Source organism: Quercus lobata, chromosome 6 (genome assembly GCF_001633185.2).
Source record: "Quercus lobata isolate SW786 chromosome 6, ValleyOak3.0 Primary Assembly, whole genome shotgun sequence".
NCBI classification, from domain to species: Eukaryota; Viridiplantae; Streptophyta; class Magnoliopsida; order Fagales; family Fagaceae; genus Quercus; species Quercus lobata.
Window position 1 is genome coordinate 30,323,914 of NC_044909.1, and position 25,526 is coordinate 30,349,439.

The following is a 25,526-nucleotide window of genomic DNA, read 5'->3' on the forward strand; positions in this document are numbered from 1 at the left end:
TTAGACTAAAGTTTAAAGTTGAGAAGTGATAAATTACACTCAATTATGCAAGTCATCAGTGTGGCCATGTGACTCATGGAGAGAGGGACTGTGAAGTTTGGCTGCGAGGTAAAGGGTCTTTGAGGAAGGAAGAATAACAGTATGGTGAGTGGCTTCGAACGGAGCCGTTGAGAGGCACTCGCAAAACTGTGGTGGTGGTTTCGAGCACTTCACGCAGCCAAGCGCCATGGTGGAGGAAGAGGGATAGCAATAAAGGTCCATCAAAAGAGAATGCCGACAACTCTAAGGAGACTCAATCATCTGCTCACTTGGCGGCAAATATGGCTATGGACTATGTTGAGATTTCCAAGCCAACGCATGGAAATGGGAGTAACGTGAATAATGTAAGGGGCTTTAGGGTACAAAGCCATGAGGTGAATCACGGCTTGCATGCAAATAAGCCAACCAACAGATTAGAAGAGATAGTGGTAGGGTTAAATTTAAATGATAAGCTGGATGGTTTTGTGGGTGAGACAAATGGGGAAGGTTTGAAGATGTCCGTGGGTCTTGGTGCTAAGGTAAGGAAGGGTGACATGAGGACCATGCAAGATTGCACCAACCAAATCACTAACTTTGATTCAGTGGGGTCCACAAGAAAATTGAGAAAACTTGCTAGGGAGGTGGGTTAGTGTGGGGTGTCTCCTTCACTAATGAATGTGGATAGGAGGCCTATGTTGGATGATTTTTATAAGAGTCCTGGTAAAAAACAATGTTTGAGTAGCAGTAGCTATTCGAATAAAGAAAATGCTGAGATGGCAGCTGGGTCCTAGCACCATCGGGCATTATGAGTTACCTGAGCTGGAATTGTTGTGGGTTTGGGAACCCACAGACAGAAGATGAGTTGGTTGCGATGCTGCACAACAAAGATCCCAAGTTGGTGTTTTTGATGGAAAAAAAGGTGGAAAAAGTAGTTTTAGAACGTATTGGCTGAAAGATTCAGTTTAGTAATTTGTTTATAACCCCCCGTCACAATACTGGGGGAGGGTTGGCTTTGTATTGGCCAGAAGATATGAATGTGGATGTTCAGACTTTCTCAGCCAAACATATTGATGCTATCATTGATCTTGGAGTGAATGACGCTTAACGGTTCACAGGTTTTTACGGAGACCCTGAAACTGCCAACCGGGAAAGCTCTTGGTCATTACTGAGACTTCTTAGCCAGCGGTCCAATTTGCCTTGGGTTTGTATGGGGGATTTCAATGAGATTTTGTTTGCTGAAGAGAAACAGGGTTGGCTCATAAGATCGGAGAGACAAATGCAGGGGTTTAGGGATGCTCTGGACTATTGTAGATTGAGGGATTTGGGCTTCAATGGGTTCCCATTTACTTAGTGCAATAGAAGGCCGGGTGGTCAGAATGTATGGATTTAGTTGGATAAAGGGGTGGCTTCAGTTGAGTGGATTTTGAGGTTCCCTTCAGCTTGAATACATCACTTGGATGCTTTTCACTCTGATCACAAACCCTTGCTGCTTTGTTTAGACTCTGAATTTAAAAGGTTCTATAGAAAAGGTAGGCCTTTCCGCTTTGAAGCTATGTGGTTGAAGGATAATTCTTGTGAGGGTGTAATTCGAGATTCCTGGGATTTTAGACAGCCATCTGATTCAGTTTGGGGGTTTAATAGAAACATAATGGCCTGCCAAGAAAACCTCAAAGTTTGGAATCGAACTACATTTGGTCATATCCGGTCTGCTTTGAAGAGGAAGATGGCTGACTTAAAGGAAGCTGAAGAAGGGGACTATTACAGAACTAATCCAGGCCATATTCAGATGCTTAGAAAGGAAATTGGTAGCCTCCAGTCTAGGGAAGAATGTATGTGAAAGCAAAGGGCTAGAAACACTTGCTTAAAGAAGGTGATCGTAATACTGCTTACTTTCATTGCAAAGCTAATCAACGGAATAAGAGAAATTTGATTTTGGGATTGGAAGATGACAATGGGGTGTGGGTAGAGGATGAAGCCGATTTGGGTGGTGTGGTAGAGGGGTATTTTAAGAATATCTTTTCCACCTCAAACCCGTCTGGATTGGATAGAATTTTAAATGGAATCCCATACCCTGTGAATGTTGATGTAGATCTGTGTGTGGAGGGTGAGTTTCAAGCTTTTGAAGTGAAGCAAGCTCTAAACCAAATGGCTCCAAATCCTACCACTGGCCTTGATGGTATGTCGCCCATTTTCTACAAATCTTTTTGGCACATTGTTGGTGAGGATGTAATTGCAGTTGTTCTCCAAGCCTTGAATTCAGGCATTGTCCCAGAATCCCTTAATTCCACATTTATCTCTCTAATTCCCAAAGTTAAAAACCCTAAGAAAGTTTCAGAATTTCGACCGATAAGTCTATGCAATGTTGTTTATAAATTAATTGCAAAAGTGGTGGCTAACCGTTGAAAAAGTTGCTGGCTAAAATGATTCCAGATTTCCAAAGTGCATTCTTATTAGGGCAGTTGATCACTGACAATATTTTAGTGGCTTTCGAGACCCTTCACTTTCTGAAAAGGAAGAATCAAGGGAATTTAGGGTATATGGCACTTAAACTGGATATGAGTAAAGTATATAACAGGGTGGAATGGGTTTTTTTGGAAAGGATAATGCGTCACCTAGCTATTGAGGATAGGTTGATCAAAATTATTATGGCTTGTGTGCAATCTGTTTCTTATGCAGTTCTTCTCAATGGGCAGTTAGTGGGCAATATAAAACCCACAAGGGGGCTTCGCCAAGGGGATCCCCTGTCTCCATACTTGTTCCTGTTGTGTGCTATGGGGCTGTAGAGCTTGATTCATCAGGCTGAAGTGGATGGGCATATTCGAGGGGTGGCTATCTGTAGAAATGGTCCTAAAGTTTCCCACTTATTCTTTGCAGATGATAGTGCGCTATTTTGTAGAGCTACAAAGGCTGAATGCAATAAAATATTGGAGATTTTGGAGGTGTATGAGAGAGGTTCTGGTCAAAAGATAAATAGAGAAAAAACGAACTTATTTTTTAGTTTGAACACTCATTTGCCCTTACAAGAGCAGATCCAGCAGCTCTTAGGTGTCCCAGCAATCCGACAGTATGAAAAGTGTCTGGGGTTACCAGCTTAGTAGGCCAAGCAAAAAAACAAAGCTTTATCTTCCTAAAAGAGAGGGTTTAGAAGAAACTACAAGGAAGAAGTTATTGTCTCAAGCGGGAAAGGAAGTCCTCATCAAGGCTCTCATTCAAGCTATCCCAACCTACACCATGAGTTGTTTTAAACTTCCCAAGGGGTTGGTTAGGGAGCTCGAAAGCCTTATCCGGAAGTTTTGGTGGGGTTACAGTGGTGATTCAAGAAACGTGCATTGGGTATGTTGGGAAAAGTTTTGTGAAGCGAAAGAGGTGGGTGGAATGGGCTTCAAAGAAATTGAAAAGTTCAATAACGCTCTTAGCAAAACAAGTTTGGAGGATGATTAATAACCCAAGGTCGCTTTGCTTTCGAGTGTTTAAAGCTAGATTTTTTCCAAATTGTTCAATTTTGGAAGCGAAAGATTCCATAGCCGGATCCTATGCTTGGAAAAGCATTCTTAGTACGAGAGATGTTATCCGGAAAGGCATGGTTTGGAGAATCGGTGATGGCCAATCCGTGCGGGTAAAGGAAAATAAATGGCTGCCAAAAGGAGATAGTAATTCCATCATTTCACCCCTTACTACTATTCTGCCTGAGATAAGGGTTAGTTCCTTCATTGAAGCTGACCGGAGAGAGTGGAAAACAAAGGTGATTCAAGAGCTGTTTCTGCCTAGTGAGGCGTCGGTGATTATGGGAATTCCATTGAGCTTAAGGAATACAAAGGACTGGGTTATATGGGCCTACACACCTTCAAGAGTTTACTCCACAAGTAGCGCATACAAGCTGCTAACTGATAGAAATGTGCAAGGCAGCTCTAACCATGAGCAACAAATACGTTTTTGGAAGGGAATATGGGAGCTTCGAGTTCCTCATAAAATCAAGCACTTTTTTTGGAGGGCCTGTCACAATGCTCTTCCAACAAAGTGTAATCTAGTTCGACGGAACATAGTCAATTCGAAGGTTTGTGAGTTGTGCAATAAAGGCCAGGAGGATGTGTTACACGCTTTATGAAAGTGTCGGGTGGTGGAAAGTGTTTGGAGCTATCACAGTTGGGCCCAACAAGCTGTGAACCCCCTTCCCCTAACCTTTTGCGATTTATTTGATCATTTTTTGCAGGTAACAGATGATTTCAAGAAGGAAATCTTTGCAGTAGCTGCTTGGTGTCTATGGAACCGGCAAAATGCCCTTCACTTTGGGCGTCAATTGCAGCCTATTACAAACATTAACCTGTTGGCTAGTAACCTGCTACAAGAGTTCTTGGCAGCCCAGGAAGATGAAGCTCCAACAGTTCACTCACTTGTGATCCAACACCAGTGGAGACCTCTAAAGCATGATCACTTCAAAGTAAATTTCAACACAGCTGTGTTCAAGTCGCTTAATTTGGCCAGTATCGGGGTAGTCATCCGAGATTGGTGTGGAGATGTACTGGCAGCTCTGTCTATGCCAACTGCTCTAGCCTCAACGGTTGCGGATTTGGAAGCCCTTGCGTGTCGCCGTGCTGTGATGTTTGCTGCTGAAAAGGACCTGCAAAACATTATCTTCGAAGGAGACTCAGTTTTAGTTATTAATGCTATTGTCCAAGAAAACCCGGTTCTGACTTCATATGGAGATATTGTTGACAACATTCGCTCGTTAGTCTCTGTTTTCCAATCTTTTCAATTTGTTTTTGTTCATCAGTCTTGTAATGTGGTTGCCGATGCATTAGCTAAGAAGGCCAAATGTTTGGCCGGGTATCGGGAATGGTTGGGTGACTTACCTACAAACATTTCCCAGTTAGTTGATTTTGATGTTCCTTGAAGCATTCTTTTAAATTCAATAAAGTCCCAGTCTGATTGGTTGGTTTCTCAAAACAAAAAAAAAAACAAAAAAACAAAAATAAAAGAACTATATGAATGGAAAGAGTAATTAATTCCATTTTGATCTTATTTCTATTGTGTTTTTATGTTATTTCTTGTTTCAGTGAGAAGAGAGATAAAAAGAGAGCAAAAATACATATTTACCCCTGTAAAAACAGGGGTGGGTTACGGAAAATAAACAAAGTTTACTTCAAGTGAGTAAGGTGATATTTTTCAAATCACGGGTAAACAAAGCAATTTTAGGCCAAACCACAAATAGGTTTAATGCAATTACCCATTTCCTTTATAAAAAAAATAATGAAGAGATTTGAGGTGAAAACTTTTCAAATCACAGGTAGATAAAGCGATTTTAGTCCAAATCACAAATAGGTTTAATGCAATTATCCATTTCCTTTATTAAAAAAAATATAATGAAGAGATTTGAGGTGAAAAAATACAAGATAGAGATAAAGAAAATGTGAAGGCCTTAACGTGAAATTTGGAATAGTGGACGTGGATACGTGGAGATTGTTTTAAATTGAAACTATTCAATTTGAATATGTGTAAAGGGAGAGAAGAAGTTTATCTAAAATTAAGGATTTTTTTTATTACAAAATAGAAATTTTACTCTAGTCCAATCTAAGTGTATATGTATGTGAAACTCCCTTCTAGAAACTTAAACTTCGACCCTTACCCTCACACTCCACAAGCACTTATATTTGTGGAGTGACCATCGCACCAAGAGTGTGCGGTGGTATCAAGGATTTTGAAAATTAGTAAATATAACTTAATTATCCCCCATTAATTACCATTTGTTATGTTTTTAATTGTCATGTGTGTGAGGCAATTTGAGACAATTAAAAAGTCAAATCCAAATAGAGGAATCTTGTTTTTAGTAGTATATATAGAAGCTCATTTTGAATATTACCTAGTATAATATTTTATAATATTTGAAAATTTAATTTTGATTATATTACACATCATGTACTATATTTGCAAATTTTTTATTTTATAGGATTGCAAAATTATTTTTGATTATATATTATGTGTCACTAAAATGAGTTTAAAAAATATATATATTGTTGGTCAAATATTACATTGTCTCTTTATATTCTTCATACTTGCAAAATATTGAGATGATTAGAGATTAACAACTATTATATTGGTAAAATATTTGGTCAAATCTTGTCAACCTAAGTATTAATGGAAAACAAACTGTATAACAAAAATAAGAAGGAAGGACTCAAGGCTCAGACTGAAGGGTTTCAGGAGTCAATTTCATACCGGAGACTGTACCAATGTAGCTAAGGGAATAATATATGTTAAGACATATGTGAATCATATTAGGAATATATGTCATTATAGAATTGGCTAATCCTTTGATAAAATGCACTTTACTTGTAATTGGGTAGATTTAGGATGTGTTTAATGCTTCAAGGAACAAGATTTCAAGTTCAAGTGTTAAAGCCATGCAAGTCTATCCAAGAATCAAGTAAAGAAGTGCTGGATTTTAAAACTCAACAGCTAGCTCGACAACTAGTATCTATCGAGGTTTAAAAGGCTATTTAAGTCCAATGCTCGACAGCTTCCCGATAGATAGGGTATTTGTCGAGGTTTATGAAAATCAATTTTTTAGATCTGATTTCACTCCAATCCGTAAATATATGTTTGGGCTTTCTTTTCTCACAATCCTAAACATATATAAGGATTGTTTTAAAAGCCGTCACAATTGATGCACCTGATTGCAAAAGTTTTTCACAAGCATATTGTGAACCGGAGACATATGCCCTACTTCATCTTTCTATTCAAGAAGCTGCTGTGTTTGTACACCATAGGGTTTTGTAACCAAGGATTTTTGTGATCTTCATTGTGTTGATGAACTGATGAATTTTGCAGCCAACATCTTTCTCAAGTTGGTGAGTAAGCTGCATACTAGGATCCACACATCAAATTGGTTAATCATGCACTGGGAGCTATGCATTAAAAGGAGAGATAGTCATTATAGAACAAGTCCAATTGGGTATTGGGGTAAGGGTTCAACTGTAGGTTGGTATAAGGTATTGAGATTCCTTTACTTGTAAACAGCTTGTTGTGATAATAGTGAATTCTAGGGAGTGGTGACCTTAAAATCACTCGGTGGGGTTTTTACTGTGTAGGTTTTCCCCATTCGTAAATAAATCACTATGTTAATTTATTTTTCACTACATTTTAACTTAGTTGGTGATTTGTTTGTGCTACCATGCTTATTGCATGCTAATTGAAATAATTAATTAACTTGGTTAATTAATTAGTTAATTCATCACAAGGGGTCAATACATTTTTAGCCTATCAAGTGGTATCAGAGTAGGCACACTCTGATTAGGTTTTAATCTTTACTATGTGATCCATTGACCCCTGTTTGTCATGGATAGAGGACATCCTCTCATTATACCTCCTTTATTTGATGGCACTAACTATGCATACTGGAAAGTACGCATGAAAACTTTCTTACAGTCATTAGATGAAAGGTGAAAATCCCATTTTAGTCCCTACATTTTCATGCGATTCCCACTTTGGTCCCTAACTTTTTTTTCCACCGATTTTAGTCCCTATCCTGGAAAACGCGTCTTGCTTTAGTCCCTGACATTACATCAGAGACGGAAATTGCACAGCTGGCAAACGAAAAAATTAAAAATATTAAAATAATGCCCACTGTGTCCACATGGCTTTCCACGTCAGCCTCTAAATTAAAAAAAAATTAATTAATTTACTAATTCTAACTAAATAAAAAAATTAAGAACAGAAATAAAAACCAAACCCAACAAGAACAAGATCAACAAAACACAAACCCAGCAAATTTAAAACCCAAAAAATTAAATTCAAACCCATATTTCAAACCCCCGTACCACCAAAACATCAAACACAAAAATCAAATCCAAATTTTCGACCCCCAAACTCAAAACTCAAAACCCAAATTTTCTTATACTTTCTGAGAAACCAAACACAAACCTCATATCCAAACCTTAGAGTTGAAACCAAACCACCTCTAACCGTAGATTCAAAACTATCAAACCCAAATGAAATCAACCTCACCTGACAACAAAACCATCTCCTCTCTTAACCGACGCTGCTTTCTTCTTGCTCGTGTTTTCTTGGGATGTAGGTTTGCATGGAGGTGCTTTCATGGTGGAGATCGTGGGTCTTGGGTTTTGGGTCTTTGGTCATGGAAATCGTTTTATAGATCGGTGGGTTTGGGTTTCTTGCTCATTCTCTGTACGAAGCTCATCAAAGAAGAAGAATCATAGCGTTGTTGTTGTTGTTCTTTGTCTTCGTCTTCTTGAAGCTCTCTCCGGCTCTGCGTTCTTCGCCGCCTCTTGCGCCGTATCGCTTCAAGACCACAAGGAAGAACCAGTCTTCCGTGGTAGCGACTCGCACCATCTCCTCCCACTCCGCCAGTATCGGTGTCGAGGTAGATCGAGAACTGGTGCGGCGATATTTTGATCTTCCGACTCAAAATCGATTGGAAGCCCTTGAATTGCAACAACGGGTAAACGAACACGCTTCCGATCTTCCGATGTCAGTGTGGGTGTGATGTAGTTGTGGGTATGGTAGATTCCGGAGTGTTTTGGTGGTGTGGGGGTTTGAAATATGGGTTTGAATTTAATTTTTTGGGTTTTCAATTTGCTGGGTTTGTGTTTTGTTGATCTTGTTCTTGCTGGGTTTTAAATTTGTTGTTCTTGCTGGGTTTGGTTTTTATTTCTGTTTTTAATTTTTTTATTTAGTTAAAATTAATAAATTAATTTTTTTAATTTAGAGGCTGACGTGGAAAGCCACGTGGACACAGTCGGCATTATTTTAATATTTTTAATTTTTTCCGTTTGCCAACTGTGCAATTTCTGTCTCTGATGTAACGTCCGGGACTAAAACAAGATGCATTTTCCAGGATAGGGACTAAAATCGATGGAAAAAAAAGTTAGGGACCAAATTAGGAATCGCGTGAAAATGTAGGGACTAAAATGGGTTTTTCACCTAGATGAAAAGGTGTGGCAAGCTGTGGAGATAGGGTGGACCAAGCCGAAGGAAGCATCGGCCGATTAGGATGATGCTAAGATCAAGGCAGCAAATTTCAACAGCAGGGCATTGAATGTGTTATTCAGTGCGGTCACAAACAAGAACGTTCAAGAAATAGTTAATCAAGAGCCCGCATCTCCAAGTACTCCCAACACTCCAAGTGTTGTAGAAGATTCAGCAGACATATCTACTTCACCTGATTTTGAATCCCATGAAGAGAAAGAACCTTCCTCCAGGATCAAATTAAATCATCCTCCTGAAGTTATTGTGGGAAACATGAATGAACTTACACTAAGGAAGCGTACAATTGATAAATGTATTGCTAACTTTGTGTCTTATTCTTGTTACTTGTCGCAGGTTGAACCCCCTAAAGTTGAGGAAGCTCTTTAGGATGAAAGCTAGGTTGAAGCTATGCATGATAAACTGCTTCAGTTTCAAAGGAATGATGTCTGGACTCTAGTACCTAGACCAGAGGGTGAACACATCATTGGGACAAAGTGGATATTCCGAAATAAGACTAATGAGGAGGGTAATGTGATCCGCAACAAGGCTCGTCTTGTAGCTCAAGGATACTCTCAAATGGAAGGAGTAGACTATGATGAGACATTTGCTCAGTAGCCTGTATGGAGTCCATCGAAATTCTCCTAGCCCTAGCATGTCACTTGAAGTTCAAGTTTTACCAAATGGACGTAGAGACTACTTTCCTAAATGGATTCCTTAAGGAAGATGTCTATGTGGCTCAATCAAAAGGATTCATTGATCCACACTTTCCAGATCATGTGTTGTACCTCAAGAAGGCACTTTAAGGTTTAAAGCAAGCCCCCAAAACTTGGTATGATCGACTCACACAATAGTTGGTGTCACATGAGTTCATAAGAGGAAAAGCTGATCAAACTCTCTTCATCAAAAGGGAAGATGGCGAGTTGATAGTTGCTCAAGTCTATGTTGATGATATCATCTTTGGGTCGACTAAAGATGAACTTGCTCATAGTTTCTCAAAACTCATACAAGCCAAGTTCGAGATAAGCATGATTGGAGAGTTGACTCACTTCCTTGGTTTGCAAATCCGTCAACAAGATTCAGGTATATTCCTATCTCAATCTAAATATGCTAAAAATCTTGTGAAAAAGTTTGGTTTGGAATCTGCTAGTTCTGTTAGAACCCCTATGAGCCCAAATGTTAAACTCACTGTTGATTTGTTAGGTAAAAGTGTTGATTCATCTATTTATAGAAGAATGATAGGTCGTCTTCTTTACCTTACTGCTAGTAGACCTGACATTAGTTACAATATGGGAGTGTATGCTAGATATCAGGCTAATCCCAAAGAGTCTCATATGATTATTTTGAAAAGAATCATAAAGTATGTCAAAACCACTGCCAACTTTAGTATGTGGTATAGCAAGGACACAAATGATGTCTTAGTTGGGTATTCTAAAGCTAATTGGGCTGGGAATGCTGATGATAGAAAGAGTATATTAGGAGATTGTTTTTATGTGGGTAACAATCTTCTCTCCTGGATGAGCACAAAGCAAAACTCCATTTCATTATCCACTGTAGAAACTGAGTACATCACTGCCGGTAGTTGTTGCACCCAACTTCTATGGATGCAAAAACTCCTTATTGATTATGGTATTCGTTAAGAGCATCTTACCATCTAATATGACAACACCAGTGCCATCAACATCTCTAAGAATCCAGTTCAACATTCTCGAACTAAACACATAGAGATTCGACATCACTTCTTTCGAGAGCTTGTCGAAGATGGTACTCTTACTCTTGAGTTCATTCACACTAATGATCAGAAGGCTGATTTGTTCACCAAACCTCTTAATAGCAAATGGTTTAAATTCCTTTGCCAAAACATTGGTGTTGTCTCCATGGATTGATCTCTTTTTCTCCTCCTCCTTCCTCATGCATTTGCATCTAATTTTATGCTTTGCTTTGTTCAACATTTTTTTTTTTTTTTTGCAATTTTGCTTTATTTTGTTTTTCATTAAAAAAAATTGAAAAATCAGAAAAATACAAAAACAGTGTGTGTTTGTGTGCATTGGTACTTGTGTACCTTGGATGGCCACTGAAACAAAATTTTCTAAACTTTGTATCTTTTGTAACTTAGATGAGCATCTCTTTGCACAACTAAACAAGTGAGCTTTGTGGCTCGTGTTTGTGATGAGTAAAATTAAGTAATCTCTTATACTTAACACTCGTATCACTCTTTTTGACGGGAAGGACTAGAAAATCCTAAGAGAAAGGCATAAAGATCCATTTCACCACTGTTGCCTGCCAATCATGAAATGACATCTGTATGCTTCAGCATAACAAAAGTGCAATGTCAAAAAACTTAACATCATTGGGTATTTCTTTTCTCTCTCTTATATACCCATACATGGTTTGCTTAAAAGAAAAATATGCAAAGAAAAAAAATTATAAAAGCAAAAAGAATCAAAATGCTTTATATATGATTGCAAGGATGTCTTCTAGGAGATATGAGAGTTATAAGATGTACCTCGAAGGTGATAGTCCCCATCAAACAATTACGATTGCATGTGAGTTAAAGTAATTTTCTCATATCTCAAATCGTCATAACATGTAGACATTTATGCAATCTTGCGATGTTTTTCACACACAACACGCAATATTCTTTGCTACTCTTGATACATGTGCAGGTACAATGTGATTGGCCATCACAAGGAATACATGTGTTAATGTATGCTCACTAAACTGTCTTAACTTGTTTTTAAAATATAAAATTGGTTAGACTTGTTTAATGTGTATGTGTGTGTGTGTGTGTTTTGGATCTAAATGCTTGACATTTTTCTTGATGAGAGATGTTTTCAAGAGCTTAAAATGTTGTTTGGTTCTTTGGTTGAGTAGCATGGTTGATTGCATTCATGTCTGTGTTTTTCTCTTCTTTGAAAAACTGTTTTTAAGCAATCTCAACAGCTTCTCAAAACTTCTCAACAAGTAGGCTATCTATCGAGCCTTTTGAGCTTCCTTTCTCGATAGTTGTTATCGCAATCTCGATCCCTCGAGATTCTTGAGATTCAATCTCGATAGCTTCTTAATAGCTACTCGATCCATCGAGGAAGCTTTTGGATGCTCGATAGCTTCTCGATCCATCAAAGTTTATTTGTTGTGGACACCTCTCTATAGCTGCTTGATAGCTATCTCTCACGTTTTAATTCTCAACACCTCTCGATCCATCAAGAAACTAGAAATCCTATAAATAGGGTCCGCACAACATTTCTCTCATTTCTCCTCGATCTCTCTCGATCCTTTCAAACTTCTCACCTTTCCAAAAACCTCTCTCTCACTCCAAATCACTTCCCCACTCAATCTTCAGTCTCAAGGTTGATTTCTTCCTCTGGTATGATTCTATTTCTCTCATTTTATCATGCATTTCATACTTTTTGACCTAACTTTTGGGGTTTTTGATAAACTTTGGGGTTTTTCAAAATTTTGGAATGGTTGTGAAATTTTTAGGACAGGTTTTTGTTTAAATGATTTTAAATCAACATGCATTGCATTGCATTTGCATTTTAATTATATTTTCATGCATTATAGATGTGTGATATATATGTTGAATTGTTGTGTGCTGTTAGGTTTGGATTGGGCTGAGCCCATGATGCTCTTAATATTACATGTCACATGTTCATGCATACGTACCTTCATTTCTTTATATTCTTCATTTTGATTTGTTTGGTGCTTTTCTGCGTGTCTCTCTCTCTCTCTCTCTCCCTCTCTCTTTCTTGTGTTAGTCTACTCTATGGCATCTAAACGCAAATCTACTCCGTTCCGGAACCCTCTTTGCTCTAGGACATCTTCTTCTTCTTCACCTTCTAACCCCACTCCTTCTCATGCTAGGTTCCATGATGATAAAGCCCGTAAGGACTTTTTGGAGAACTTCTCACGACGAGACATTCACTCGGAACGCGAAGTCATACTATCGGATTTTTCCGATACTGGCCTTCCCACTATCATCTACAATCGGGGTTAAGAGTTACTATGTGGCATCCCAGTTACTTGTCCCTCCGTGATCATACAGGAGTTTGACTCCAATAGGCATGGATTTGATTATTCTATACCTCATTTTGTCACTCGCGTTCGAGGTACGCGCATCGTAGTTACTCCGAATATTGTATCCAAAGTACACGTTCCTAAGGAAGCACATCCTGACTACCTAACTACGATCGTCTGAGAATTGTGTCCAAAGACGAACTCTTGTCTCTATTCTGTGAGACACCTTCATCTTGGGCTAACCGTTAAAACACCCCTTACTCGGGTTTTGCAAAAGGTCTGAGATTCCTTAACATGGTGATGACATTCGTTCTCCATCCATTGTCTCACTATAACTCCATCATAAAGCCTTGTGCTCAATTTTTGTTACCCCTTCTTGAGGGACTTTCTATCTATAACTCCATCATAGAGCCTTGTGCTCAATTTTTGTTATCCCTTCTTGAGGGACTTTCTATTGATTTTCCCTCTCACTTCATCCTATCTCTCATAGATGTTTATAGGGATACGGCGACTCGTGATAAGCTCATTTTTCCTTCTGCTATCACGAGGCTTCTTCGCCATTTTTCTCTCCTATCCCGAGTCTACACACTTTTCAGTTATGTGTGCCATAGATGTGGTTACCGTCAAACGAAGCGAGACCTAGCTTCGAGTGAAGCGACTACAGACAGAGACAATGACTCCTCCGGCTTCTTCCGCTCCTTCCACATCCGCACCTTCTTCATCGGCAGATGGTGTGACCCTCGAGGCGGTCATAGCGTAGCTACAGCGCATGGATGCTCACCTTGACACATTTAGTGATGAGCTGTGTCAGGTGAACACCCATGTCGGCCGTATTGCACGATGGCAACCTCACTTTGTTGGCTTCATAGAGTCTCCCTTTCCTTCTCTAGAGGCATCTGAGGACGAGGACAATGATGGTGACTCCGACGACAATGATGATGATGGGAATGAGGATGCTAGCTCGCTCAATGATGATGAGATGACTGCTTGAGTTACTTACCCTTTGTCATTCGTAACAAAAAGGGGAAGTAGTTTTGATATGAGAGTAGTCATATACATAAGGAGAGAGTTAGCATTGGAGATTTTTGTGATAAGGGAGTGTTTATATTTTTAAGGGATGTAGTGAGGTTATTATGTATTTTTCTTTTCTTTCTTTTACATTTACCTCATGTATACCAGTCTTGTGACCATTTGACATATATTGTACTTATCCTTGGATATATATATGTTGATATATATTATTCACTTATCTTTACATGTGTTGTTTCTTTTCTTTCTTTATGCACATGATTCTTATTTATTGTATGCAATCTTTTATTTTTGTTTTACACTAAGATGCCGTGATGAGTTTTATATAAAGTGTTTCAGAAATACCGGCTGTCAAAGTCTTCTTGCCATGAACTCTCTTCTTGCAAAGTTTTTTAAGAGTTTATGTTAGGATAGATTTTATTGTATTCAACAAGTGAATATGAGTTAAGTGATTTATGACTTCTCTCATATGTTCATTTGTATGTTGTGGTTTTGTCACGGATTGCCAAAGAGGGAGATTGTTAGGACATATGTGAATCATGTTAGGTACATATGTCATTATAGAATTGGCTAATCTTTTGACAAAATGCACGTTACTTGTAATTGGATAGATTTAAAATGTGTTTAATGCTTCAAGGAACAAAGTTTCAAATTCAAGTGTAAAGCCATGCAAGTCTGTCCAAGAATTAAATAAAGAAGTGCTAAATTTTAAAACTCGACAGCTACTATCTATCGAGGTTTAAAAGACTGTTTAAGCCTGATACTCGATAGCTTCTTGATAGATAGGGTATCTATCAAAGTTTATGAAAATCAATTTTTTAGATCTGATTTCACTCCAATCTATGAATAGATGTTTGAGCTTTCTTTTCTCACAACCCTAAACATATATAAGGATTGTTTTAAGGACCGTCATAGCTATTACACCTGAATGTAAAAGTTTTTCACAAGCATATTGTGAACTGGAGACATATGCCCTAGTTCATCTTTCTATTCAAAAAGCTGCTGTGTTTGTACACTGTAGGGTTTTATAACCAATGAGTTTCGTGATCTTCATCGTGTTGATGAATTGAAAAACTTTGCAATCAACATCTTTCTCAAGTTGGTGAGAAAGCTGCGTACTAGGATCCGTGCATCAAATTGATTAGTCACATACTGGGAGCCATGCATTAAAAGGAGAAATTGTCACTTCAGAACAAGTCCAATTGGGTATTGGAGTAAGGGTTCAACTGTAGGTTGGTATAAGGTACTGGGATTCCTTTACTTGTAACCACTTGTTATGATAATGGTGAATTCTCGAGAATGGTAACCTTAAAATCACCTAGTGGAATTTTTACCGTTTAGGTTTTTCCCATTCGTAAATAAATCACCGTGTCAATTTATTTTCCGTTGCATTTTAACTTAGTTGGTAATTTATTTGTGCTACCACGCTTATTGCATGCTAATTGAATTAATTAATTAACTTGGCTAATTAATTGATTAATTCATCATAAGGGATCAATATATTCTTGGTCTATCAATATATTTCGGTACCAATTAATACCAATGTATTGTTTCAATATTATTGCTAATATATATTTTATATGTATATTTATTTATTTGTATTGGTCAAAGCCTATATTATTTGTCAAGAGTGAGCCCAATATATTAATCTCTAGTCCAACCCAAATAAGTAGTAACAATTATTAACATATTTACCCAAAAAAAAGGAAAAAAGAAAAAGAAAAAGAAAAAGAAAAAGAAGGAAAGCACCCGTAGTGGCAAAACTCAACAGTGAGCCCAATATAATCTCCAGTCCAACCCAAATAAGTACTAACAATTATTAACATATTTACCCAAAAAAAAGGGGAAAAAGAAAAATAAAAAGAAAGAAAGCACACGTAGTGTTTTTTTTGATAACCAGCACACGTAGTGTTAAAACTCAAGAGTGAGCCCAATGTATTAATCTCTAGTCCAACCCAAATAAGTAGTAACAATTATTAACATATTTACCCAAAAAAAAAGGAAAAAAAGAAAACGAAAAAGAAAGAAAGCACATGTAGTGTCAAAACTCAAAAGTGAAAAGTTTGTTTATTCAAATTTCAAAATTATAAATACAATACGACAATCATTTGCATTAAATAATATAATTATATAGCCAATTATGAATCTGTTTGGATAGAGCTTATTTTACTAAAATTGAAAACTGAAAACACTATAGTAAAATAATTTTTAAATGTGTGAATAGTACCGTGGAACCCATTTTTAATGAAAAAATTGATAAAAAATGAAATTTGTGAGTCCGTGAACAGTGAGTTCACGTAAAACTGGTCAAATGTTGCGGCTACTGTTCATGTACAGTAGCCGCTTGTGAGGGGGAAAACGCGTGAAAAAAAAAAAAAAAAAAAAAAAGAGGAGAAAACATAGAAACTAAAACGCAACGCAGCAAACGCCAACCCAAACACACACTATATATATTTTTTCAAATTAATAATATATATTATGTTCATATGTTATATAATATATATTTATCAATTTAATTAAAAATAAATAAAAGAACAGTTAAAGAAAAGGCACTATAGCTGAGATTTTTGACCATACACGTGTGATGACTCTTTGGAAAGTGGAGCAAATGGTACAAGATTTTTTTACTAGAAATGTGTAGTCAACAGCCTCCCAGCCTCTTGAATAGTGGTACAAATGGAACAATAATTTTTTACTATAAATCTGTCTTTCTGTAGAGCACCTTACTTTAAAAACCAAGCCAAACTAATTGAAGTGAAAAGATAAAAACAAGGTAATAAATCGGACAAAGAGGGAGAGAGAAAAAAGATTGAGAAAAATTGAGGAAAAACTCATTGAAGAGGAGAGACAGAGTTTGAGGAAGGCCAAAGGAGTTATAGGTGGTCTCATTTTTTTGAAGATGAACAAGAATGGAGCACGAACACAGGCAAGAGATAAGTTTTTTTTTTTTTTTTTTTTAAATGAAGCCCCCCTCAGCCCCAACGTGGTTCCGCCACTAGCTATACCATTGTAGTGGTGACTTTCGGCAACATCATCATCCTTTCTTCTTCTTCTTTTTTTCTTTTTTTTTTCTTTTTTCCAATTTTTATACCAGCCGATTTTTTATTTTTTGGCCAAAATGGCCGGTATCACCCAATACATTTGGTATTGACTAGTACCAACCAGTATATAAAGCGGTGCGAAACGAGAAGGTTTTTGTACTAGTTCACCAACCGGTACGAAACATTCTTGCCATATCAGCCGTTACGTTATTAACTCCTCTATTTTCAGCCATGACTCATGCTGTTGTTAGGGTTTGTGCCTAACATCCAATTTATTAGCATATTATAAATAATTAAACTGTTTAATTATATGAGATTATTTATAAATAAACTAATAGGACATTATTTTAGTCCATAAAATGCATAGTATATGATTTAGTCACAGAATATATAAATTATAAGTTGTTTGTAAACTCAGTATTTTAGTTCGTAGTCAGTGATAAAATTGGATATTTCATCTGTAAAGACTATAACATATCAACTAAGACGATTTGTCTTAATCATATAAGTGGAGACTTCTAATTGATATATTGATATATTTTAAGAGTTAAGACATATTGAACTAGACCGCTGTGAAATTTATTATTCTCCTAATGACTGTCAAATGAATAATAAATCTCACTTCTATTTACATTAATTCTAAATTCTAAGAGAATAATGAACCTGATTATGAGGTGTAAGTTACTTTGATATATTAGAAGTGAGATCTAAAGTCACGATCAAAATCTTAGTATATTGGACAAACACATTTAGTGTTTATGGAATATATATTCTCAAGATGGAATTCATAATCTCTTAACGGAGATATAAAATATCCTCTTGAAATAAATTTAATGAGTTTAGTTATTCAGAGTGTTGGACTCAACCACTTTAGTAAGGAGTTACTAAAGTATATATTTATGAAATTGAATTTCATAAATATATGATGAATAATTTAAATGATTAAACCGAGTACTCAAGGATTAAGATGTAGTAATCTTCAAAATAGCAGTCAACATTCATAACTTTGTATTACTACGAATATTTTAATGAAGGGGTTGCATGTATAATAAAGTCTTGAAATATATTTATTAATAAGGCCTAGAGTGCAATTATATTCATATAGTGGTATTGAATATAATTAATGATAACTTTGGACTTGTCAAGAATTGACAGAAAAGTCCAAGGTTCATTGGAGTTAGAGTCTTATTTATTCCCTTTTGGTCTCATTCCAAACCACATACTAAAACCCAATTAGAATGGCCCAAAAGGCTAGTCCAATTAGATAATCAGTTGTACATAAGAAGAGAAACATACAAAATTTCATAAGATTTTCATTAAAATCATATAAGGAATGAAATGGTGTGTATGTGAGTGTAAGTCACTCTTTTATTCTCCCGTTAGAAACTGATTGAGAGACCACACTTCTTAGGCATTAAGTAGAATTGGAGTGAAAATTAAAAGTGTTCTCAATTACTTCTAATATTTTGTTTTTCAATTTCACCACACCAAAGTACGCTTTCTTGTTCTTAAATTCTGAAACTTACATAATACATGTTATCAATTGCGAATAAAGTAGATCTATTAATTTTCTGATGCGATTATTTTGTATACGACACAAACATGTGTTTTTCCAAAGGCTGAAGGGTCTCTTCATATATTTCTTTCTACTTTCCTAGATATATAGCTATATACCTACTACAGATATTGTCAACCTACGTATTAATGGTTGTAGCACCAGTACCACCACCACCATATCCTTCTTACACCTATTGCCACCGTCCAAATTTCACTATTGTCATAGGTACCAAAAATTCTACCGATCGAATCATGGGTGACTCCTTACTCCCAGTTGAAGATGTCAGGACCGTTTCCACCAAAGCCGACCTTACTATTCTCTCTCAACCTAGCTACCTTGGATTCACCCAACGCATGGGTATTCTATTGTAGTTGAATTGCAGTTCCTCCATGTCCAACACTTTAATCAAACAAATGTTGTTGAGGAATTAGGTGTGAAATTCATTGACAAGGTGAATATTGGCGTGACGCCAACTGAGGATGTTGATTCTTTACTAGTGAATATTCCATGGACTTGATGAACGGTTGTCAACGGAGAGTCTGCATCAATTGAAGGTGCATCAACAAGTGCGATTGACAAGTTGGTCAAAAACAATAGCTTTATTGCAAGTTACAATTAAGAATGGTATGAATTTTGACATGGGTTTTAACTTTAGTATATGTTTGGAGGAACAAGAAGCATGGAAAAAGCTCATTCATATGAACTGCTCTTTTATATGTCACCAACATTTTTTCTATCTGCATATATGTCACCAACTTATTCGTATGAAGTATGAACTGCTCTTATTGGAATGAATTTGTTGTGAATTTTTGTTTGGAATGGTGCCCTAAAACTCAATTGTATGACATTATCTTTTTAATAATAAAAGTTATTTTATCTTCCTTTGTATGATTAGCTAGATAAACAAGAATAAGAGATAAATTTCAATGATGGACATTATAGAAACAAAAACAATCTAACTGTCCCTAATGATATTTAGAACAAAATAAATCATATACATATTTTATGTACCTTTCGTGTTTGCCTTTCTAACCTTTTCATATGTATAAAGCTTCTTTTCTTTTTCCTTCAAATTGTTCCAATTAAGAGTTAGATTGTCTAAAACATTAGATATAAATTCAGTATTTTCATTTTTAAAACAATTTTATAATTGAAAAAAAAAAATGGTAAGTTTACGAATCACCAAAAATATATTGCAAAATCAAAAATTCAATTTCATTGTATCTTCATATGCAAAACCAATAGGCTCCTAATGTGGAAGCCATCAACAAGACAAACCATGAGATGAACTTCTCAATCTCATCATGATAAATCTTACATAAGTTAAATTGTTGTATATATCCAGCAAAGCTGAAAAGGCAAAAAGAATCCAAACTTTGAATTTCTTTCCTATTGTCAACTTTTCCTAAAATAAAAAATTATCATGCCCCGACTCAAGGTTAATTTGGTTGGATCGGGTCCAAGTTTTAATAAAGTGTCATATAATCCTAGATGTTTTAAAAGCTAAATTTTCCAAAGATCCAAAAAATTGAGAGGTTCAAGGTTTAAGATCGAATAGAAATGTGACCATGAGTCAAATTGTGATAATGTCATAATTAATTAAAATACAAATAATAATATGAAAGTTTTTTAAAAAAATAACAAAATTTATGAAAAAAAAAATCTAAAGAAATTTAGTAATTAATTAAACTACAAATAAATGAGAATTAAATATGTCAAGTGATTAAACGTGGATAGTCATTTGAAACAAAATGGGTTGGAGGAATTTTCTCCAAATCAATTTTGAGGTAAACTATGTCTCATTCATTGAAGCATACAACAAAACCATGTAGCTCACCGCTCCTACTTCTCAAAAAAAAAAAAAAAAAAAAAAAAATCACTCCCTTTATATATATTCACGCATTTCTAATTTTCTAAGCTTAAAAAGTGCTTGATTTTCAATTCAAAAAACAAAAGGCATACAAAGCTGATCCAAATTTTAAAAGATCGGCTTTCTTTTATCTACAACTTTTTTTTTACAAATTTCTAAAGTAGCACATTGTGAACAGTGGACAATTATTTTTATATAAACTCACTACTAACATCATTTTTATTTCCACGACTCACAACCTACCACTTCAGCAAATCGTGGCAAAAGTGATAAAAGTTGTCCCCCACATTTATTCAAAGAGATTTTGCTATCAACAACAACGAGTCCTTTTATCAAAAGTGTCTATATGTTTAAGGATTGTTTTTTCTCTTAGTCAAGGATTATTTTCATTCCTCGGGATGACTCTTTTAGAGCATTAGCATTGGGAGTTCTAAAACTCCTAATTTGCTATTTTATAGCATCAAAGCAAAAATAAGATGCATTACCCGAGTTGCTAGTTGTAAAAATTTTACAACTCCACTATAGTACCATCTTGAAAATAAAACTTATTGTAGCAATGTGGGTAAAATATAAATAATAGGATTAATTGTATCTTTCTTCCTAAATATCTGCCTTCCCTCTTTTTGTTCAATCTCTCATCTCCTCTAGACATGGCAAAACGGGCGGGTTGGGTCAGGTTCGGGTCGGGTCAATCGGGTCACGGGTCACGGGTCATTTTAAGCGGGTTGAAAACGGGTTCGGGTCAATCGAGTTGCAGGTCGGGTCGGGTTGACCCGTATTTTTCACATGAAATTTTTTATTTTTTTATTTTTTTTATAAAGAAAACAATATGTATTTGCCATTTGGATAGTTATGCAACATATTACTTGATATAAAATGCATTATTTTGAATTCACTACTTATATCAAGAATAAACTCAGTTAAACTTATTAATACTTATTCAATAATTTTAAAATTATACAAATCCTAACATTGCTATCTAAAACAAAACAATACAAAGATAAGTAAAACAAATATACAAGTTTTATTTTTACACAATATCAACATTCCAAAAAAAAAAAATTACAAATGACTTATAATTGGATAACTCATTTGATAAAGAATAAAAACATATAAGAAAGTTACAATTTTAAAAATTAATTTTATAATCTATTATCAATTGTGGTTGATACTCTATTTCAATTTGAGATATACATTAAAGTTTGATTGCTTACTTATTTATACTTAGTCTCTTTTATGAAGATCATATCATTGTTAAGCAGTATACACTCTAGGAAATATCATAATTTATTTTGAAAAGCCGTTTATTTTGAACATAAATTGTTAAAAAATAGATCTAAGCATTCATAATTTATGCTAATTTGATACTTTGGCTTTACTGTTTTCACACTTGTGAATGTGTCTCATACATATCTACAATTTTAAATCTGTTTTTAACTTTACTGTAACCAGATTATCTTGGCATATACTTTGCTATTTGACATTTAAAAATCTTTACTCATTACAGAATGCTCAACCATTTATTTTTCAATTAATTTGCATACAGTTATGTAAATGTATCAATTGTTTACTTAAAGCTCACAATAAACAATTAAACCAATATTGTCTTAATTTCACTTTTTTTTTTTACCAAAAAAAAAAAGTTTAAAAAAAATGGTTCGGGTTCGGGTCGGGTTGACTTGCAAAAAACACAGGTCGTATTACGGGTCAACCCGTTTTTGCTTAGGGTCAAAAAATCAGGTTCAGGTCGGGTCAGGTCAGAAAATTCTGACCCGTTTTGCCATGTCTAATCTCCTCCTCCCTCAATAGACTCTCTCTCTCCCTCACCAATCCAATCACTCTCTCTCCCCATGCCACTCAAACCAGCACTCTAGTACACTGTCCATCTACCCATTTTTCTCTCCACTTTATCGCTCTCTCTATCTCTTCCCTCTCACTTCTCTCTCTCAGGCAATGCAATGGTTAAGGTGTAGTCGGTTATAGGTTTCAAGTTTTGTGGGTTGTGGTCACCTGAGTTGTGGGTTACTGGTGGGCTATGGGGTGGTGATGGTGGCGTGGGTTATACAGTGGGTTGTGGTGGCATGGATTGTTGTAGGCCATGGGTCGTGGGTTGTGGGATGTGGGTTTTAGGGGTCATGTGGTGATAGGTCCAGTCTATATGGTGGTACTGTGGTAGATTGCGATGGTGGGCTTGTTTGGTGTGGTGATGGTGGTGGTGGTAGTTAGTTGCAATTGTTGATGGTTGTGGTAGTGGTGTTAATGGATTGCTCATGGTGGTTGCTGGGTAGAGGTCCGGTGGTGGTTGCAGTGCGGTTTTGTATTAGGTGGTGGTTTTAGATTTAATGGGTTTTGATAGTTTTTTTTTAATGGGTTTTGGTGGTTGGTGTGTGGTGGTGACTTTGGTTGTTGTGGCTGGTGGCATGATTGGTTGTGGTGGTTGCTAGTGGTCGTTTCAGTTTCTGTTGGTGGAGGTGATTGAGTTTCAATGGTTGGGATGGTATGGGTTTCGGTGGTGAGTGATAAATAAGTTGATCTGAGTATGGATTTGGGTTGTGGGTGGTAGCTAATAGATGTGTTGATTTTTTTTTTGGATGTTGGGTGGTTAAGAGAGAGAGAAAGAGAGAGAGAGAGAGACAAAAAGACAGAGGAGAAGAGAATGAAGAAGAAAACAAAGAGATGGGGAGAAGAGGGAGATGAGATAAATTATTTTATGGGATAGTGTATATTATTTTAATGGGTTGAATGTTGAAATAGAGTTTGAGATGTTGGGTATTTTGTAAAGTTAGTATGGTATAATAAATAAAGTAACTTTTTAGATGGTAAGATAGAAGCTATTATGCAATTCTAGATGCTTATGCTCTTACTACCCACAATTGTAAACCTACACATTCACATAAATCACCATGCCCTTCATACACCTACTACCATTATCCAAATTCAATAATGTCATAGCTAGGTATCAAAAACTATGTCAAACAATGGACGAGTCCCTACTCCTAGTTGAAGATGTGAGGATCGTTTCCATGCCTTCCTTGTTAGATACATAGAGCATATGATTGAAGTATAAAGACACATGTTCCAAACAGGTTCAAAGGTCTAAAAATTGTAAAGAAGCAGAGTCAACCCTAGGTCTAAGCAATGGTTTTAGAAACTGAATACTACAAATTATTTTATATAAGCTTTGCAAATTGATGTGTAACAAATCACAAGTAATTTAAATTCTATTTTTCTTTTTTTAGTGCTACATTCATTACCACAATAGCTTGTAAGCATATTGAAATAAAATTTGTAATAGCTTTACTATTTTCCCAAAAGAAAATGTATGGATATCCAATATTAAGTGAATTGGTCATGATTAGCCTAAAAAAATAAAAGGAAAAAAGAATTAGTCATATTAAAAAGTAAGAATAATAGACTTTAAATTAAAAAATATATCATATAGAAATTAACTAAATTTTATTTAAGTATTTTTTAAAAAAAAAAAAAAAAAAAAAAAAAAAAAAACTCATTTAAAATTATTGCCTTAGTCCTCAAAATGTATTGAGCTGACCCTAAAAAAACCATAATATTTTACTTTAGAACCCATTTATATGCTTCATCTAGTGGTAATTTAAGTTCTTACTAGTTTTTGAAAAATTATTTGAAATGAGAATTATCTCAAATTTTATGAATCGAAATCCACTGTGTTCTCAATGTGTCATTATGCTATATATCTTTGTCACCAACTCTTCTTTGCACTATCTCCTTTCTCTCTCATATGCTCTTGCTCGATATGAAATGAGTCTTTTTCCTCACTGTAGCAATGAGTTTTCCTTAGTTTTCAAACTAGGCATGTTAACTTTTGTCTCACCAAAAAACTTGCTCAACAAAAAAATAGTTCAAACGCCTCTTTAATACTTTCTAATATAGGTGCCTAATGACAATTATTAAGGTAGAATTCTCAATGCAGTCAAACCGCAATCTTTTAGGTAGTCAAACTAATATGGATCTTGTTATCGAATGCCCTAATGGCAATTGTTAAGATAGAATTCCTAATGCAGTCAAGTTACTTTTTTTTAGGCGGTCAAGTCACATTCTGTTAAAAAGTCCAACTTGTAACTTTTGCTACTTCCCATTGTGGGTAAAGACACGTTTTATTCTCCTTAACGATTGCCTACCCAATAACATATTCCTTTTAATAAACAAATAAAAGGGATTGAGACCCGGTGCAATAACTAAGACTATTGCACCATGCAATTTATCACTACGAGATGTAATTTTTTTTTTTTAAGAAACCTCCGAGATGTAAAAATTGATAAGGTGGAAAAGTTTAAAAGATATAAAAAGAATTGCCCAATCAACTATATATCTTAAATGGAGTGATAATTACATGGTGCTAATAACTAACTCATCAATTTATCATGATAACGAAGATGGCATCCTTCTTTTCTCATGCATACACAAATTGAGGCCACCCCTATAATTTTGTTGCTGTATATTTGTAGTAAAGTTTTCCTTCCTTTGTTGTTGTTGTTGTTGTTGTTTTTTTTTTTTTTTTTTTTTTTTTTTTTTTCACTTAAGAAGAAGAACATTAACGGAAAATTATGGATTGAGTACAAAATGGTGATAAATTTCAGGCGAAATTTGAGTAATATTGTTTGGGTATTTTTGATATATTTGTGGATTAAAAAATGTGTAAGTGTGTTTAAAATGCTAAAAAGTGTGTTTAAAATGCCCTACCAAACAGGCTAGTTTCATTCATAAAAAAGCAACTATATTTTCAAATATTTTGTTGGTAGAATCCTAACGAGATAGGAAATACAAATTAACCAAACACTCAAACAAGTGTTAACTATTCCTTCCTATCAAAAAAAAAAAAAAGTATGAACTATTCCTTTCCTCCTATCAAAAAAAAGAAAGTGTGAACTATTCCTTTTTCTTTTTTACATACTTTTATTTTGCGAAACCACTTTTATACGTACTTATCCATTATCATTTTTTTTTTAAAGTATTAATTACTCCATTATTTTTTTTT

General features: G+C 35.5%; 2 protein-coding genes across 2 annotated transcripts; both read left to right on the plus strand.

Moving 5' to 3' along the window:
• Nucleotides 1-3,598: 3,598 nt before the first annotated feature.
• LOC115950104 lies at nt 3,599-4,909 on the plus strand. The gene is made up of 2 exons (XM_031067353.1): nt 3,599-4,072; nt 4,229-4,909. Exons 1-2 carry the CDS (start codon nt 3,599-3,601, stop codon nt 4,907-4,909), a joined length of 1,155 nt encoding a protein of 384 aa, XP_030923213.1.
• Nucleotides 4,910-9,408: 4,499 nt separating this feature from the next.
• Nucleotides 9,409-10,637, plus strand: LOC115950105 (uncharacterized mitochondrial protein AtMg00810-like). Its single transcript, XM_031067354.1, has 3 exons — nt 9,409-9,611; nt 9,908-10,080; nt 10,201-10,637. The coding sequence occupies exons 1-3, from the start codon at nt 9,409-9,411 to the stop codon at nt 10,635-10,637; spliced, it is 813 nt and encodes a 270-aa protein (XP_030923214.1).
• The last annotated feature ends 14,889 nt before the right edge of the window (nt 10,638-25,526 follow it).

Excerpts from the sequence above, each read along its gene's own strand:
- LOC115950104 (XM_031067353.1), top strand. The coding sequence starts at position 3,599 with ATGGTTTGGAGAATCGGTGATGGCCAATCCGTGCGGGTAAAGGAAAAT. Across the intron at positions 4,073-4,228 it reads GGAACATAGTCAATTCGAAG|GTAACAGATGATTTCAAGAA; the intron begins GTTTGTGAGTTG and ends CATTTTTTGCAG.
- LOC115950105 (XM_031067354.1), top strand. The coding sequence starts at position 9,409 with ATGCATGATAAACTGCTTCAGTTTCAAAGGAATGATGTCTGGACTCTA. Across the intron at positions 9,612-9,907 it reads TATGATGAGACATTTGCTCA|GGAAGATGGCGAGTTGATAG; the intron begins GTAGCCTGTATG and ends CTTCATCAAAAG. Across the intron at positions 10,081-10,200 it reads AATCCGTCAACAAGATTCAG|GTAAAAGTGTTGATTCATCT; the intron begins GTATATTCCTAT and ends TTGATTTGTTAG.